Here is an 18,459-nt window from a genome sequence, read left to right as displayed (position 1 = left end):
ATTAACTTTATTTCAGGGAGAATCATTTTACATATTTGTTAAAATTTAATTTGGGAATCGGATAAGAACTCTCCTCCAATCTCCTTTAAATATTTATTAAAATTTTTACGTTTGAGGGTCGGATAAGAACTCTCGTCCGATCTCCTTTTTTTTTTTAAATATTTATTAAAATTTTTAAACTTGAGAATCGGATAAGAACTCTCCTCCTATCTCCTTTAAATATTTGTTAAAATTTTTAAGCTTGAGAATCGGATAAGAACTCTCCTCCGACCTCCTTATAAATATTTGTTAAAATTTTTAAGCTTGAGAATCGGATAAGAACTCTCCTCCGATCTCCTTTAAATATTTATTAAAATTTTAAGCTTGAGGATCGGATAAGAACTCTCCTCCGACCTCTATTAAATATTTATTAAAATTTTAAGTTTGAGGATCGGATAAGAACTCTCCTCCGACCTCTATTAAATATTTATTAAAATTTTAAGCTTGAGGATCGGATAAGAACTCTCCTCCGACCTCTATTAAATATTTAAATGGGGACCGGATAAGGACTTTTCCGATCTCTCAAGGTTTAATTACAGCTACGCATCATAAGAACCTGAGACTAAGAGTTTCGGCATTCAAAGATGCCAAGGGTCGGAATAAGGCTTCTTTTAACTGGTTGGTACCTTGTGAGCAAACGAAGGATGCCAGACTAAATTTTACCGATCTCTTATGTAATTACCTTACCAGTACCTTTTTATACATAATCCATTCTGTCTATTTACCTGAAATTTAGTTTCATTCTGCTTTATGACGTCATACTGAATCACCTTCTATGTTAGCCTAGTGATGCAACTCTATTATTTTCTTGACGTATTATTCAGGCCTTCTATTTTAAAGAAGCACTTAAGACACGACTACCTACATTTTACCGAACTACTTATACGCTACTTGAGATGAGGACTTTCGCATTTAGAAGTAGCAAAGCTTAACAAAAAGAATGAACAAGTTAACAAAGAAAGTAAACTTCGGGAATAACCTTCATTACACCATATAAACTTGGCGAAGATTACAAACATAAAAGTAAAGGGAATGAGTAAAATAAAGAGCTTTTAGTGAAACAGAGATATAAACACTCACCTGTGAGGAGCCGAACCTACTAAACTAATCGCAGAACGTAATAGGGGCATAAGCTGTTTAGCTCGAAGGTTGAAGCCCACCTAAAAATGAAGGATGTTTAGCTAAATGGCAGTCATGTTTAAACAAGCAAGCTGAGCTTGGGAAATAGGAATGGAAACAAAGATGACAAAGAAATGAAAGTAAGGGCGTCACAGGATAATGAAAGAACTGAAAATGGAGAGTTCCAGTATTTCAAGAATCCCTTTTGCAAGAAAATACTTCAAAAAACTGGTTTCAAAAGTTTTTCCTTATCAAAAACTTAAAACAGCAGAGTAACGAACTGAATTAAATTTCAAAGTTCTTCCACTATAGTAACTATTTCTCCTTTTTTTTTTGCCCGTTCCCTTGAACAGTTTTTATGCAGGTATTTATAGGAACCGGGTGCTTCCCTTGAAGGGTCAGGATCTATTTTGAGGGAGATGGAGGGTCAGGATTTCGAAGGACATGATCTGAGGCTCAGGAATTAAAGAGGATCAGAACGGATGGCTGAGATCCCCTTCAGAATATTTGTCATTTTCTTCTTCTAATCTGACGGTCCCAAATTCTCTTGTCCGGGGCGATCCGAGGGCTGGGAGTGAAAGGCACTGATCTTGTCGTTTTCTTCTTCGATCCGAGGGCTTCGAGCTCGTCCTTACAAGTAAGATCAACGGTGGAGATTAGGATGTACAGCGCTGTCCTGACGTACTCTGGCACATGTCAGAAATGCGGGCGATTCTGGGGCTTGCGGTTGAGATTTCTCCTGCAACGCTTTAACTACCTCGGCTCTGATTATGACGATAATTGACAGGAGCTGTCTTATTCTCTTTGTCTTCCGACCTCCCCTCTTTTCCGATCTTTTCAACGTGATCCTTTTTCGATCTCTCATACTGGGTTCCTCTCTTTCGATCTCTCCTGACACGCTCTCTTCCGATCTTTCCTGACACGCTCTCTTCTACCGATCTTTACCACACCAGTCTTCCTTTTTATCGGGTTTGGTCCAGTCAAAGCATTTATTTCCCTCAATTCTCGAGGCGTCCGCTTCGTTTTCTGCTTGCAATAAATGCTCAAATTTTCCTATATATATACCTTCAACCGGAAAGCCCTACTTCACTTGACTTTCTCCCCTATTCTCCTCATTTCCTTGTTCTAGCTGCTCCAACAATCCGGACAAAATGACCGCTTTTAATCTTTTCCGGTTGTCCTCTTTGTTCCTTGCTCGAAAATTTACGATCGGTGATCGGAAAATCATGATGACCTTATCTCGATGACAAAGAGAGAATCGACTAATTAACCGACCGATCGAGGACCTCGATCGTGCGATCTCGAATCATTCGCCCGATATAATCGGGCGAATCGTTTCAAGTAGAAGATCGCTAATATTCCTCAACACCGTGGATCGCTCTTTGGCGTTCATCTGGCTCCTCTCCACACTGGGTGTTCCGACAGCGGCTCGGTTTCGAGCGGTAACTTTGATGACGACCTCTCTCATTCTCATGAGAGTCATAGTTCCCCCAGCCAGTCTCCTGGTCAAACACATCTTTTGACTCAGCCACGAGACTAGACTTTGACATAAGCCTTTTAGATAGAATGTTCCACCGGTCTCTAAAGATCGCCTTTATGATGTAATCAGACCTTTAATGTAATCCGATCTTTAGAGATCGCCCAAATGATGTAATTAGACCTTTAATGTAATCCGATCTCCAGAGATCGCCCAAATGATGTAATCAGATCTTTTCAGAAATAAAATTTATTTTGACAACTGTCGTTTTATTATTATTGCATTGATTATTTTCCGATCTTTGAAGTATTTATCCGATCCGATTCTTAATTTGAATGACACTTATCCGATCCGTAATTCAAAACATCTTAATCTGCCGCTCTATAGTTAACCGACCTCTTTATGGAATCTCCGGAATATTCGTGAGATGTGTCAGAACAGCTGGCGAGTCCCGCTATCCGATGCACTACCTGGAACATCGTGAGCATTAAATGCTCGGACAAGTATAAATATAGGTGGGGTTAGCCAGTTGCCCCTTTATCTCATTTTCAGTCTCTCGCGAACAACTTCAACATTCTCTCGTTTTCTCAAGTTCCTCTGACACCGATCAAGCTCCGGTAAGGGTTTTGATCTTTCTTTTAGTTTAAATTCTCTGTTTCCTTTGAAAATGAGCAGTGCCGAGGGTCAGAGAGCAGTAAGCCCCCCTTCCATACAGTTCTCGTGGTCGTCCGATGAGGTAGAGGTGGTCGGACCAAGCGCGTGGCCTGAACTTCCTAGGGTCTCGGTTCCAGCTCAGGGACAACCAGCATCATCAAGGCATGTGCCTTCTTCGGGGAGGGAAAATCTTCCCATGGACGAGCTACCATCAATCTTGCAAGAAACCGACCTGCAGTCGTTTAGCCAGGAGTACAACATTCGGCCTGATTCATACGAACTTATCCAGTGTCATGGCGACCTTCGAGCAGATCACTTCTTTGAGAGGGACAATATGATCATGGTGTATGAAGAACAGTTAAAAGCCGGGCTGCGGTTCCCTCTTGACGACTTCTTTAAAGAGGTTTTAAAATATCACCAAGTGTGCATCGCCCAAGTTCACCCGAACTCGTGGCGGATCTTAGTAGCCTTCCGAGGCCTATGCCAAGCTAAGGGGCTCCGACCCACGGCTAAGGTGTTCGCTGAACTGCACCGGTTAACTCGTCGCAAGGACGATGAGTATTGGTTCTTCCAGGCGAAACCCCATTATGGGCTTTTTACCGATCTACCTTCCTCCCTGAAGAATTGGAAAAACCGCTTCTTTATCCTGAGGAGCAAAATTCAGAACAGCTTTGAGGGCTTCCCCCGCAGTTGGCTACATCAGGGTCCTTTGCTTGCGAAGCACATCGCCCTAAATAGGGAAAAGGGGGCAATGGTGATGGAGTTGAAGGAACAGGCGTCCAGAGAGAAGCTCTCTTGTTTGGATGCTGTAACAGCCGAGCTACACCATTGGACTATGCAGCTGGTCACCGGTCAAGATCGCGGGCTTCAGCTCTCTGATCTCGGCATCGGTATTTTCTATATCTCAGATCTTTAGACCTTAGCGATCTCACTGACCTCTTCTTTGTGCAGGTATGGCAAGAGGCGAAGCTTCTAAGGAGAGCCGGAAGCGGAAGAGAGAGATCTCCCGGAAGGTACGGGAGATGAAGCGTTCCGAGCTGCTTCAAACGCCTGGTCATGAGCCCGGGGAAATACAGGAAGGCTCGTCTCAACCTTCCGGGCCTCCGGTCATAGAAGTGGTCCGATCTCCTCCTCGCCGAGAAGAGCCGCCTCCACCTCCTCCAATCGCTCCGAGTGCGGAAGGGGGTCCTTCCCAGCCTGCCCCAAGGACTCTCTCCCGCGGTGCCCAAGTGCTGATCCACTCATTGGAGAAGAACTGCACGGTTCAAGAGAACCCTAGTTTCGCTAAGGTCTTGGCGTCCTCCATCTGCCTTCTAGAAGATCGGGATAGGCTGTCTCCGGATAACCTTGATGACTTCTTGACCAGATCTATGAGCCTGAACGTGGAGTGTTTGGTGAACCAGTACATGGTCCGGGAGAAGGCTCATCGCCTGGGTAAGGAAGTCGAGAAGATGGGTCATGAGGTGTCTTCTCTCCGATCCCATCTTTCGTCCGCTCAGGATTACATATCTCAAATTGAGGGACGGATGAAGTTCTATGAGGACAAGCTGGCCGAGCAAGCTCATGTTCTGGCCGAGCAAGATCGTGTTCTCGGGGAAGTTCAGGCGCTCCGAGCTGATGAAGCTGCTCAACTCGCTCATCTTGCTGAGGAGCTCAAGGCGAAGAAGAAGAAATGGTGACCAGAGTGGCCGGCGCTTACGTGAATGCTCATAGAGATCTCCTGGCTGAGCTCAAGAAGCGTTATCCTGAGGAGGACTTCTCCTGGATGGCCAACCTGGCTCCCGAGGATGAAGGTGAGGATAGCGAAGGGGAGGCTGAAGGTGAGAGAGAAAATGAACATGTAGTTTAGGCTGGGGGCGATCCCCCAGCCGAATGACTTGTATAAATTTTGAAATGAAATGCAATGAAAGTTCCCCTTTTGTTCAATGATTGATTGTGATCGGAAAGTTTCTAAATTGCGTAAGCACTTGATTGTTTGAACATATTAGAATGACAACTGAAAGTTATTATTAATCTAAGTATAGGAGATCGGAAAACACAATATGCATGAGATCAGTTACGAAACGGGACTTAATTAAAATTAAAAATTTGGCTTTGAACACTTAAGATTGGGATCATCTTTAAACCGAGTCGAAACCTTTATCATTCTCAAATTTTAAATGAGAGACCGGCAACAAGACTGGTGTTACGAAGGCCTTATGTTGGTTCAATTTTATTTGACAAGAAAGATCGGAAATACAATTAAATGATCGGGGGACTCGATAATTGGTTTGAGGGGTCGGTGAGGCTTTAAATGACTTGGAGACTTGGTATTAATTAAATTCTTTTTGTGGGGAGATCGGAAGTGTAGTCGGTTGGTAAAGGAGACTGTATTGGGGATCGGCTTCAAGGTTTATTAATTTCGGGGGATCGGCCAAAATATGGTATCGACAAGTCTGTTTGATTTGGTAGTTTTGTTATTCAAACACTACTACATGCAGATTCGAAAACCTTTAATCCGAAGGTAACCTTAAAGAAAAGCTTGTTTGCAGTGAGCAAGCTTTAGAAGTTGTTGAGTCTTCTTATCATGCGAGAGGTTTGACACCTTAAGCAACTCTTGGGTATATATGGAATATAATAATGGACCTGTCTTCTGGCTAAGTCTATACCAATTAAAGATTGTGGAAACAAGATACAACAAAACAAAAAACTTGGGAATTTTTTCCTGCAAGCTAACTGAAGATAATCAAACACAACAATAACTTGACAAGAAAGAGATATTGGAGATCAGGTTTTTCCAAGAGCAAGTACGAACCACTTGCGTCCTTTCAATGGCGTCTTCACACATCAATTGATTTATTACAGACTATACAAGGATAATAAGATCAGGGGATTTATATATATTTAGATGCCTCTTAACGATTATATATAATTTAAAAAAATGTTTTTTACTTTTAAAAAGAAAAAATCATTTTTCATAAAATGACTTAGCTATCTCCATTATTTAAAAACATTTTCAGTATATTTAAAAAAAAAATAAAACCTTTTTTTAAACTAATTATCCTAAACGTCATAAACACACTTAAAATGTAATTTTTTAAAAAAATATTTTATGTGAAATAAACACCTCAATTTATTTTATATTTGTCTAAAATGGGCAAATTTCTTTTGCTTTCTCCAATTTTTATATTCCAAATGGGATAAAAAAAGGGGGGGGGGGTGTGGTGGTGGGTGGTGGAAGGGGGAGGGAAAAGAACGAAGGTACAGATCAAATAAATATGATAAAGTTAATTTGTTTGAATCATCATCATCTAAATGTGGAACAGCATATGCAGTAAGCAAGCTGTTTATCTTGGAACCTAAAACTAATAGAATCAAAATAAAAATAATCCAATACCAATAAAATTAAAATTTAATTTTCAAAGTTCACGATTCAAAATTTTATTCAAATTATAAAGGTCAAAAACTTGCATAAATCAGCTATAAAATTTTCCAAGAAAACCCTAAATTGGTCATTGAAATTGAACTTTGATTGTAAGTGATTGAACAGCTTTTTGGCTCTTTCAGGTCATTTATCCAATAAGGAAGAGCCGACTAGCCGAGTCCAGGAATCAATTGGAAGTAAAAGTTAAGAAATGAGGTCCTTAAAAGAAGTAGATATGATATGAATATTCCATTCCTTTTGTTTGTTTTTGGTGGCATTTCACAAAATTTGACAATCCAAATAATGCATTTTGGACTAACCATTTCTTAATCACTGTGTCAACTGAGATTATATCTGCATCATTTCAGTAATGCTTGCTTGTTTTTCCATTTATAATATAATTACTTTCATTATTCAAAGAGTGGTAATCATTTTAATCAATTACAGCAGACAAGAGTGATACTTTCCGACGCAAGTTTCTCTAGCTTTTCGGCCAATTTACCTTTCAATTGTTCCCTTTACATGTTAGAAAAATTTCATTTTCAAGCCCACCTCAACTTTTATTTTCGAACCAAACATAACCCATAATTCAGTTCATTCTGGGCTTTATATTAAAATCCATAAACTATATTAACTCAGGCCTCATTTCTCATGCAAGAGGGCCTCTCATTTCTCAAGCTATAGGGCTTTTATATCCCAATCTTCATTGACAAGCCACCAGAGAATTTAGTTAGCAGGTCTAGTGTTCAAACCGAGATTCCGTGGCCACTTCTTCAGAACAAGGAATGCTGATTTAAATGGCAGTGACGAATTAATGTTCCTTGTTCTGAAGGCTCTCAACATGCAGTGGTAGCATTCTTCTTTATTTCCTAACTGCATGTGGTTGCTACTTTCAATAATACTACTACTAATCCTTTAACGATGGACTTCTTACTAGTTGCTGTTAAAAAAAAAAAAAAAATTTCTAGTTAAGGCCTTAATTTTTTTAAAAATAATATTTCATATTTACAATTTTATTTTTTTATTATTAAAATAAAATAATAATGAACAAAAAATAAATTTTGTACTTTGGAAATAATAAAATATAATATTTGACTAAAAGGATAAAAAAAAAAAAAAGCTGTAACAACTATGCATGATATATCTTTGAGAGACAAAAGTCATATTTATTTTATTAAGAAAATTAATTAATTCTGTATTTTGAAATGATGAACAGAACGGTAAACTTTATATATCACCGCAAAGTTTATATATATATAAATTAATTATTATATATATATATATATATATTATGATAAAATGATGTCACATCACATGTATATCGATTAAGCTAAATATCGGGGTCACTATTTGCAGTCCAAATGAAAAGATATAGATTCATGAGCATATACACGCCTAAAGCGCTTCTCTTTCTATCTACCACTATGCTTCCTTAACGCATAAGCTCCTATCATCAAATGGATTGCTTAATTGGATAATTACTCATAAAGTTGTACTTTATGGCCATGCATAATGCAACCATAATCATAAAGTTGTGGCCATGCATAATGCAACCACTAACGTCTTAAAAAGTGGTTTATATATATATATTGATAAAAGCATGAATATACATCTGAAACTGTTAATTGGATTTAACTTTATTTAAAAAAAAAAAAAAAAAACTTGATAAGAGGAGAATTATCTAAATAATAAATGAAACATTTTTCTATAATACCGATTCAAAATGGGATTTAATATTAACAATTGGTATGTCATATCAAATCCCTCTTTATAATCTAATTTTTAGTCCCATATGGACGAATCTCTTTTAACAATTTTTGTTGCAACTTTTAGGGTCAAAAGAATCACCAAAAGCAGTAGATAATATACTGCATGATTCTTTCGATTTCTTGCGGTGAGAGAGAGAGATTGCTTTTGTTGGTCTCCAAATTATGCATGGCTAACATGTAATACACTCAAATGATAGCTAGAATCCATATTATTAGATGCTAAAGAAGAAAAGTTCCACATACTCCTTTAATGTCTTCATTAAGATAAATTCTTTTTATGGTAAGGGCAAGAGACACGAATTTGAAAAGAAGAGCTTTACTTCTCCAAAGCCGATCGAACGTACAAAAGATTAATTAATGGTTAAAATCATAGTTAATATAAACTCATAGTAAACTTTAGGTTAATAATATTAAATTAATTATTTCCAAAATTATGAGATATATTGCATTCAAATCAATCTCAATTGAAATTAGATCAATAAAAAATAATTTATAAGATATCTCAAGAATTTAATTGTTAATTATTATGCTTTTGAATTTGCTTGTAATAAGAGAGTTAAAACTAGTTCGGGCTCTCAAAACAAAACTAAAATTACATTATATAAGTCGATAATTAAGGTTATTTTTTTCTTCATTTAGTTTCAATTAAAATTTAAATTTATAAAGTCTTGAAAATGATTTTAATTATTGGAGCATAATAAATTAACCGAAACTTATAAACTTTGTGATTCACCGTTTGAATTGCTTCATCAAATTGAAATGCCACTGTTGAAAAATTAGATCATAAAGATTTTTGTTTCTTACCCAAAATATAAGAAAAAGTACAATAAAGACCATCTCAAAAAAGAAACCATCAAATGAACCTTTACAAAAAGAATTGCATGCCATTTTTTTAATTCACATTGGACAATACAACTTTGTTAAATGGAGTGAAGAAGCGATTGGAATCTTGGCCTCCTTTAAACTTTTGATTTGGCTTCATGCCCTGTGGCCCGAGCAACATCTTTATTTTCAAGAGTAAATTAAAGAGAAAAAAAAGAAATATCAAATAGAAGAAAGCTAAAATTATGAATAAAAAAGAAAAAAGGCAAGCAAAAGTCCCCCCCTAAAGCAGATCACTTGAAGCAGGTGGAGGAATACTGAGTCGGTGGCTCGGCGAATGTCTTAGAAAAAGTTGGAATTAATTATTTGCCTGCATGAGAGCCCTTTTTAGTTCAGAATCTATTTGAAATTAAACAAAAACTAAAGGCCTTTAACAAAGCAAAAGTTTAGATTTTACCACTTCCTCCAAACACCTTTCTTATGAAAGTGAGGAAAATAATAATTAGAGCGACTCCTGCTAACAGTCCAATGATAATTGCAAATGTCTTCTCACTTTCATTGATTGATTTATCTGCAATCAATAGAATATTTGGACCCTTTTTCACTAGTCTTTCAGAGAATGTACAAAATATTTAGTGCAAGTAACATGCCAGAGCAACTATGATAAGTTGAAAAATTCAAGAATGGCTTACCATTATGAGTCTTTGTATAAACATGAGCACCACCGGTGGAGTACCTAGCATAGCACTTAGCCAAGAACATGTCACCGTAAACCCCCGTGCCGCAATCAGTTTTCAACCGGCTGATGGCCTCCGACAAGCAATCCTGACACTGTCCTAAACTCAAATCCCCAACACATTGGGCCAAACCCTGGACCTCGCCTGACCCACCAGCTCGATGAGGCCCACCAGCCCGAGCCAGGCCGGCCATCACCGCATCCCTAACACTCATAGCATCCGTATCATAACCAATGGACGGCCCACATTTCTTCAAGACCACAGTCTTATCCTCCGCTCCTAAAAACGTAGTATTGTCGTACTTAACATAACATCCTTGAAGCTGCACTGCTCCACCGCATGTCAGAGAACACAGAGAGCCGAGTTGACTCACTGCTCGAGCTACACAGGTGGCGCAATCTGGCATGGAAAGGTCACCGCGACACTGAAAAAGGCCGTAGACGACGTCTTGTGGACTGGAGCCCATGATGGTGTAGTTGTTGTAGGAGGAGTAGGTAGCTGAGTTGACAAGGGAAGTGAGAAGAGAGTTAATGTTGGACTCGTAAGGTGAGTCTGGCTCGTATTTCTGCTGAGTGCAGCCTCCGAAGACGAAGGAGTCTGTGGAAGAAGGTGAAGCAATGGGAAGAGAGATGAGAAAAATGAAGATTAAGAGAAGATCAGAAGTTGCTCTTGCCATTTTTCTTTGTGAAGTGAGAGAGAGAGAGAGAGAGAGAGAGAGAGAGAGAGAGGGGTTTTTAGGGGATATATATTCATATATATATGCACAAGGATATATATATATATGCACAAGCAAATGTGTTCCGTTGGTTCTTGTTAATTAACTTCGTAATATAAGACTGCCTTCTGCCATGTCCCCCACTTCACTTAAATTTTTTAATTTTTGTTCATGTTATGTAAATAGCAAAAGGCAAAACAGAAAAAGGTAATTAACCACAATAAAAAAAAAAAATTAAGAATACAATGAAGATAGCTTTTGCAATTGAAGGCACACAAAACAACTGTGCCCATCGCATTCGCACTTTCTACTTTCAGAAGGGAAAAGAAATCGATTCCCTTTTAAAGGCTGAGTTGAAAGCAAATTTTGATAATCAAAAACTAAAAAGAGACAAAAAAAAAAAAAAAGGAAAACTAAAATAATGCGTAAAAGTAGGTGGTTGAAAAAGGAAAAGAATTAGAAATATTTTATTAAATTAATTATAATATTGGGGTCGCTCTATGTTTACTTTGTGTTAAACAAAATAGGTAATTATCTCAATATGCAGAGTAAGATCTTGACCTTATATTATTCTTGAAATTTTAAAATTTTTATCATTAGAGTGATAGCCTTACTGAATATTCAGGGGTAATGAACCAAGAAATTGCTACCACTCTTGAACAAGAAATCAAGAAGGAATGGTCGCAAACACACACATGGAGCTTTTGTTTGTTGCATGGTAATATATAATTAGTCATCGCGGAGCTTTGATTATTTTTCTGTGAAAACACAAAAAGGGAAAGAGATTGCAGAGAGAAAATGTCACATTCAATAATGTCGTTTGAGATTTACGGAAGTTTGTCTCCATCTCACTGTCGTCCCAGCATTAGAGCTCTTGTGGTCTTGTTGCCTTGCCAACTGATTGTCCTTGTCATTTTTCCGCTCTCAAGATAAAACAGCCCAAACCCACATGTGCTACCTCCTCCAAATCCCTTTATTTTTAGGTACCCAACTCCGCCACATAAATTAGACGCATATATAGCATATGAGTGTTCTCTCTCTCTCTCTCTCTCTCTCTCTCTCTCTCTCTCTCTCTCTGTAGCTTGAAGAAGCTTCTCATTCATTCGTTAGGCTTAAAATGACAAAGAAATGCTTCTTCCATCTTCCATTTTTTTTTATAAAGTTTTGAGCGCTTCCACCTTCCCACTCTTAAATGATGTGTTCCACTCTTTTAAAAAATAATATTTATTATTTATCACATTACGAAACAAACATTTAATTATGTTAAAATGAATATCCTCTTATTAATTGAATATCAATAAATAAATAAAATTTAAAATACAATAGATACTCATTTATTAGCAATATTTCATCAGAAAAAAAATAGTATGAGATATGGGATTTTGATTAAAAAAAAAAAAACAATATGCCTCCAATTAAATTGGACGAGACCTTTTTTATGGGGAATTGTGCCTAGACTTTCTCTATTTGATAGAAGTAGTAGAAGCAATATTTGGTGTGTTGAGTCTCCATGAAGAAGCCCATATTGTAGTTGGCCCATTCTACATAGTTCGACTAATTTTGTTCTAAGCCAGCAAAATCTTGAACCCGGTTCATAATGTTCGACTGCTTGGTTTGCAATTCAATAGCTTTTTTCATTTTTATTATTTTTATTATTATTATTTATAATTCAAACTTATTATTATTATTATTTTTATAAAAGATAACAAAGTCACTACTAGAGTAGACAAAGACAAGAAACAAAAAGCACTTGCTTTATAAGATTATAAATAAAAGAAGAGTCATGAAGTGCTCTAAAAGCTAGAAGGTGGGTAGTTTGATTGCAATTCCCCTCAATAAAAGAGAAAGATATGGAGTCGAAGGCTCTTGAAAGAGAATTGATATCAGAGATGATATTCTGAATAGCCTAATGGTATTCAACAAGCTTTCAGATACAGTATCATGTCTCTTCAATTTTTTCTAACCATAGTTAAATAGATAACATAACATTTGTCTAATAGTAATCACTAGATAACCATTGAGTTAGCATAGTAATCAACTGTTTACCAAATTTTAACATTTATCCTTTGAATATAATTTCAATCTAAATAAAAAAAAATTAATTAATTTTTGACTTCCTAATATTTTTCATTCTCATAAAATTTACGTTGTTTGAAAAGGATAAAGAAAAAAAGAGAAGCCGAAAAGAATGATATCTATTAGACCTTGTTTAAAAGAGATGTTTACATTAAAGATGAAACGTTAAATATGTTAATGTGAAATTATTTTGACAGTCAAATTATCTTCACTTTGGTCGAAAGCCACTAAACATGGCTAAAAAAATTTTAAAATTTAATATATTAATAGTTTTAAAGGTTAAAAAAAAGAATCAGATATATTCAAACCAACCGATTCAATCAAATGATAAAAATTCTGGCCTTCAAAACGCTTCTTCAACATTACCCTAGGACTAGCAAGAGTGCAGGGCATATAATACAAAGGATTGCAGAACTAGCTAGAAAGCAGGGCAAATAGCAACTCTCATGATTGGCTTTGCTGATCAAGATCAAGCACTAAAATTTGTCCTGATGATTGAGAAGTTTTAATCAGATATAGGAAGCTTCAACGTTGAATTTTTCATGTCAACGCCCCTACAGTTGCTGTAAATTTCAGCCTCAGCCTCAAAGAAAAATCATGCCGGTCTTGGAAGACATGAAGGTTGAAGTACAAGACAGTTAACCGACTTACAAAATTATCAGACAAAATTGAATTTTTCTTTCCAAAACTCTTTGCATTTAAAACCATGTTGTACAAATGTCATCTTGATCCAACTTTTTTCTGGTGTTCCCACTAAAATAAACCTAACTAGAATTAAGAATTGAAATCCTAAGAAAGGGATTGCAAGAAAACTCAAGAATCCCTTTCTTGTTCATTTCAATTCCCAAAGGCCTTCGCACTTTTCCTGGCCTAAAAAGCCCCCCTAAGGCCGTGTTCTTAACAATTTTGCCTATTTACAAGTTGGATTTGCTCTGGTAGCTTAAACTACAAGATACCACTTCCTCCTGTTCAAGTTGTTGCTGAGACCTGAGTCGATTAACTAATCTATCTAAGGCTTCCTTCATCCACCAATGTTGACAGCATTCCTTCGCATCTGACACACTCATCTACACATCAACAAAAAAGTTTGGTAAACAAAAATCAGCAAATCTTGTATAATTGGTAGTTTTGATGACGAGGCTAAATGCAACATTATTCACAGCAGGTGCATACCCATTTTCTTTGACGAACGTTTTTCTCAGGCCAGAAATTCAATTCCTCCTGAACAAGTAGAGGGAACATGTAGCCTTCATAATAGGTGTCATGTGTTTTGCTCTTGAAACTCCACATGCCTAATTCACGCTGAAAGAAAATATCCAAACTCAGAACAAGAAATGCATAACCAATAAACCAGGCATTCAAGAACTTCAGAAAGAAACAAAAGAAAAAAAAGGAAAAAGAGGCTAACCTCAACAATGCCTCGCACTCCAGCTTCCTCTAATGTCTCTCTTGAAGCTGCCTCTTTTATTGTTTCATCTAATTCCCAACCTCCCTGAAGGCAAATCATATTGAGGGGAATATGTTAGTAGGAATTAATCAAAATGAACCAAATTAAAAGCAAACAAACATTTTTACGACTTTTTCCTGATATTGAGTTAGGTACCTTGGGAAACAACAATCCTTTTCCTTTCTGGGAACTGATAACAAGAACTTCTAACGCTTCTTCAATGTCCAAGAAATCTCGTTTCCCATTTTTGTATTTATATGGTATGCAGCTGCATAAGGGTAAGAAGGACGCAAGAAATTTATAACCAAGGAACATGTAACATAAAAAAACATAAACTCATAAGAAATATATCAAATTAAGGCCAACCCATGTGGGTTAGTGAGTGATTAAAGTATTAAACACCTTCTTGAATCTTGTTATCAATTATTAACAGATTTGCAGGGCCAAGTTCAACACATCTTGCATGTCATTTTCCCAACCTTAATTTAAACTAAGTTACTAAGAGAAAGCATTTAATTTAAAGATGGGGAACTTCATCAAGATTCCCAAAGCTAATCCAAGAAGAAGGAAGAGAGAAGGGGGGGGGGGGGGGGGGTGGGGTTGCGCGGGGGCGTGGTGGTTGTGTGTGGTGGGAGGGGAGGAGAAAGGATTAAAGAGACGCACCCAACAACTTGACGACAACCAGCTTTAGTGTAGCGCTGCAAATGTCTACCCGTGCGAGAAACCAGAGCTACAACATTTTCCTGGGAGACTAAAGCCACCATATTTTCTATTTCTTATTGAATTAGAAAAAGAAACAACAGAGACAAGAAATGGGATACTATTCTGCTGAATGAAGAAAGAAAGAGAAGAAGGAGCAATAAATCTCGAATGGTTTTAGAAGGTATAGATTTTCTGTTAATGGTTATGAAGAGCGAAACATGACAGCGGAGCTGCTCCTATTAATAATGGGTGGTGGGGGACTATTGTGTAATTTCCCGAGAGAGAAGAGAGAGAGGAACGAGCGTGGGTGGGACCCTCCTCTCGAAAGGTGATTTCCCATGCACCCGAGAGTACGTGTTGCTGACTATGACTTTTATTAGGTTATCTAGATGATATGTGACAGGTGATGCAGAAATTTTCCTTTTTTTTTTTTTTTTATTTACTTTGTTAAACTCTAAAATCCAACTTATCCTTTAACAAATTATTATAGATCCGCGTAAAAATTGACCAAATATTAAAAAAATGTTACTGATTTTATGGATATGTTTATTTGATAGGTTAGAATAAATAGAAAAATTTCAGCAAAATATTTAAAAAACTTTCTATATTAAAAAAAAAAAAACCCTCAGCTCTTATAAAACACTAGGGCAAGAAATTGAAAAAGTGGGATCCAAAAATTTTTAATTTACTCAATTTGGAGATAAAATAAACCATCTACTTAACAAAACATAATAATGCATGTAATTTTTAAAATATAATAATAATTGAATAGAAATATAAAATAATTCTAAAAAATAATAAATTCTTATTAAAATTTTAAATTTATAATTATTTTCAATGAGCTTTTATTCTCTGATAATATTACGAGATTACTTTTTTTATCAACGCTATTAAAAACATATTTTTCAATATATATAATTAATAATTATTTAATAATTACAATCAAATGTTCACAATATTCATAGGAAAAAAATATCACATAATCAAGTAAAAAAAGTAAAATTATTTCATAAAAACAATATCTTTATAGTGCTTCTGTCCTTTCTTACCCATGTTAATTAAGTGGGTCCCGTACTCATTCGTCTATATTTATTTTTATGGTATGGAATTTGTTTTTTTAATTCAATAGGTTAATTGACCCGCCTAAATATATTGTAGCTTCACCTTTAATATCATGAATATTTTCTTGTTTAGAAATTAAAATTTTACTATAAAATTTATTTTTTTTCTAATTCAGTGAGATTAATTGATCCACCTGAATACTTACAGCTCCACCCTTAATCTCATATATATTATATTGTTTAAAAATTAGAATTTTATAAGATTTTAATTTAATTATTTTTTATTAATTCTAATATTTTAAATAAAAAGAGTTCAATTTTTTTATTTTAAAAAAATAAAAATTAGTTTTGATTGTTTGAGAATTCAATCAAATATTTTTTTTTTTTTTTTTACAAATTGTCGATTTATTTAAAATAAAAAAGGGCTGGCTATATGATTCAATTCTCCATATGAATTATGTTGGCTAATTTTGTTGCGAAGTTACTTTTGGATAATCACATCTTTATTAATTTCTATACCAATTACGACGTTCAATCAATTGTTAAGAGATATAGATGAAGTAAACTTTTAGGCCAATTCATTGAGAATTTTAATAACATCTCAATTTTTATTGGATGCAACTATTAATTAAAACTTTAATTTTATATAAAAATAAATATAATAAATTTTAAATTAAATATTTATATAATAAATTAGAATATACATAATAATGAAATAATAAATACATAAATCTTAATGTAAATATTCAATATAAAAATTGTTAAGTTGAGTCTTAATTATATATAAAATCAAACCTTTATTAATTAAACTAATTTTATTTTAATCTATTAAAACTTTTGATTTAATATTTATTAAATATAAATTTATCTAATCAACAAATTGCATTAATCACATATTTATTTAATTTCTACGCCAATTAAGATGGTCAAATAAGATCTTTGTGTTCTACACCACTTGTTCATCAATTGCTACAAAGACATGAATGATGTTAATTTTTAATCTGAATATATAAATTATTTTATATATTTTCATTAAAAATTAAGTTAATGACATTCCAAACCTTTTTTTTTAATTTTTATATTTATTTAAAATAAATTGTATTGATGCAAGTGAATAAAAAAAATTAGCGAAACTCTTATAATAATACCTTATTGTATACCTTATTTTATATATTTTCAAACAAAAAATTGAATTTCCAATAATTAATTTATAAATTGAATGCCAATTTTATAAGGTAATGTCTCGCTTTTTTTTTTTTTTTTTTCTTTTCTAGTCACATTATTCTTTAAAAAAAAATATTAGCAATATCCCCCACCAATCAAAATTGATGATTTCGCTACTAAATTTTGCAAATGTAATATACTTATAAATTAATAAGAGGGAATCCAAAATTTTGATTTTCTCCTGTAATCATATGATTAAGGCTTCTTTGAGTTGAGATTTGTAAAATATTTCAAAAATTAAAACTACCTAAACCATGCAAACTCTTCTGTTTCCATTTTACCAAAAATGACATTAGAAAACGGCAACGTAGAATGGGATAAAAATAAAATGCATGCTCTAGAGTATAGCACGAGTGGAAGATAAGTATAGATATTATATTGAATTCCTATATTAAAAGTCATTTTAGTCGTTTAATTAATTTTTCTATTTAATTAAATCGATTTGTTTAGTTGTAGAATTCTCATAACTGAAAAAAGCAATAATTTTTTAAAATTTTAAATATATATAATTAAAATATATATATATATAATAAATCCTAAAAAGTTAATCAGGGAGTAATCTTATTAGATGAAGAGATTTTGAGCTCCAGTATTTCTAATTATAACTGGCCATTGTTATTTCATTCAATTAAAAAATAAAAAATAAAAAATCCTGTAAAAAGTGAAGAAATTGTCACGTTTACAACATGTATATATAGCTGTTCATTTGCAGTGCCACTAATACCGTGTCTTCAGACCAGAAAAATTCCAGCCAAATTAGAGTGTATTTAGATTTCTTTTATTATTATTTTATGATGACAGCAGAGCATTTAGACTTTTCAAATACGTATGGTTTCAATACAACCATTTCATGTTTCTCATGCATTTAATTAATCCTTTATTTCCATGCAATGTATTAAATATTCATAAAATTTTAAGGATAACAAATTTTTTCAGATTTTTTAATTCTTTTTTTAATATCATATATTACGAATCCACTATCATTACATAATTAATGTAATTAATGATTAATCACTAACTTAATCAATAAATAATTGAATATCATTATATATGTAATGAGCTAAATTGCAAGTTAGTATGGCTTAAATTGCATACTAGATGTATGGATTTTAATGGAAGGTTTGATCTGGATTTAGGTTTTTTTTTTTAATTTTAATTAATAATTAAATTTCATAATGTAGCTCTCTTGAGACCCATACCCGTTGCAACTGTTA

The 18,459-nt window shown here is 34.5% G+C and overlaps 2 protein-coding genes across 2 annotated transcripts; both read right to left on the bottom strand.

The window, feature by feature from the left end:
• Positions 1–9,319: 9,319 nt before the first annotated feature.
• Positions 9,320–10,776, bottom strand: LOC110672045 (plasmodesmata-located protein 7). Its single transcript, XM_021834713.2, has 3 exons — positions 9,976–10,776; positions 9,741–9,854; positions 9,320–9,653 (listed from the first exon to the last, which is right to left on the bottom strand). The coding sequence occupies exons 1-3, from the start codon at positions 10,694–10,696 to the stop codon at positions 9,646–9,648; spliced, it is 843 nt and encodes a 280-aa protein (XP_021690405.2). The 5' UTR covers positions 10,697–10,776; the 3' UTR covers positions 9,320–9,645.
• A 2,527-nt stretch (positions 10,777–13,303) lies between these two features.
• LOC110657944 (nudix hydrolase 18, mitochondrial-like) lies at positions 13,304–15,177 on the bottom strand. The gene is made up of 5 exons (XM_058138596.1): positions 14,922–15,177; positions 14,415–14,526; positions 14,220–14,303; positions 13,985–14,113; positions 13,304–13,878 (listed from the first exon to the last, which is right to left on the bottom strand). The coding sequence occupies exons 1-5, from the start codon at positions 15,020–15,022 to the stop codon at positions 13,726–13,728; spliced, it is 579 nt and encodes a 192-aa protein (XP_057994579.1). The 5' UTR covers positions 15,023–15,177; the 3' UTR covers positions 13,304–13,725.
• Between the last annotated feature and the right edge of the window lie 3,282 nt (positions 15,178–18,459).

This window comes from Hevea brasiliensis, chromosome 16, assembly GCF_030052815.1.
Source record: "Hevea brasiliensis isolate MT/VB/25A 57/8 chromosome 16, ASM3005281v1, whole genome shotgun sequence".
Lineage (NCBI taxonomy): Eukaryota > Viridiplantae > Streptophyta > Magnoliopsida > Malpighiales > Euphorbiaceae > Hevea > Hevea brasiliensis.
This window is presented reverse-complemented; position numbering and strand designations above follow the sequence as displayed.

Excerpts from the sequence above, each read along its gene's own strand:
- LOC110672045 (XM_021834713.2), bottom strand. The coding sequence starts at position 10,696 with ATGGCAAGAGCAACTTCTGATCTTCTCTTAATCTTCATTTTTCTCATC. Across the intron at positions 9,855-9,975 it reads TTATACAAAGACTCATAATG|ATAAATCAATCAATGAAAGT; the intron begins GTAAGCCATTCT and ends TATTGATTGCAG.
- LOC110657944 (XM_058138596.1), bottom strand. The coding sequence starts at position 15,022 with ATGGTGGCTTTAGTCTCCCAGGAAAATGTTGTAGCTCTGGTTTCTCGC. Across the intron at positions 14,304-14,414 it reads AAGGATTGTTGTTTCCCAAG|GGAGGTTGGGAATTAGATGA; the intron begins GTACCTAACTCA and ends ATTTGCCTTCAG. Across the intron at positions 13,879-13,984 it reads ACGTTCGTCAAAGAAAATGG|ATGAGTGTGTCAGATGCGAA; the intron begins GTATGCACCTGC and ends GTTGATGTGTAG.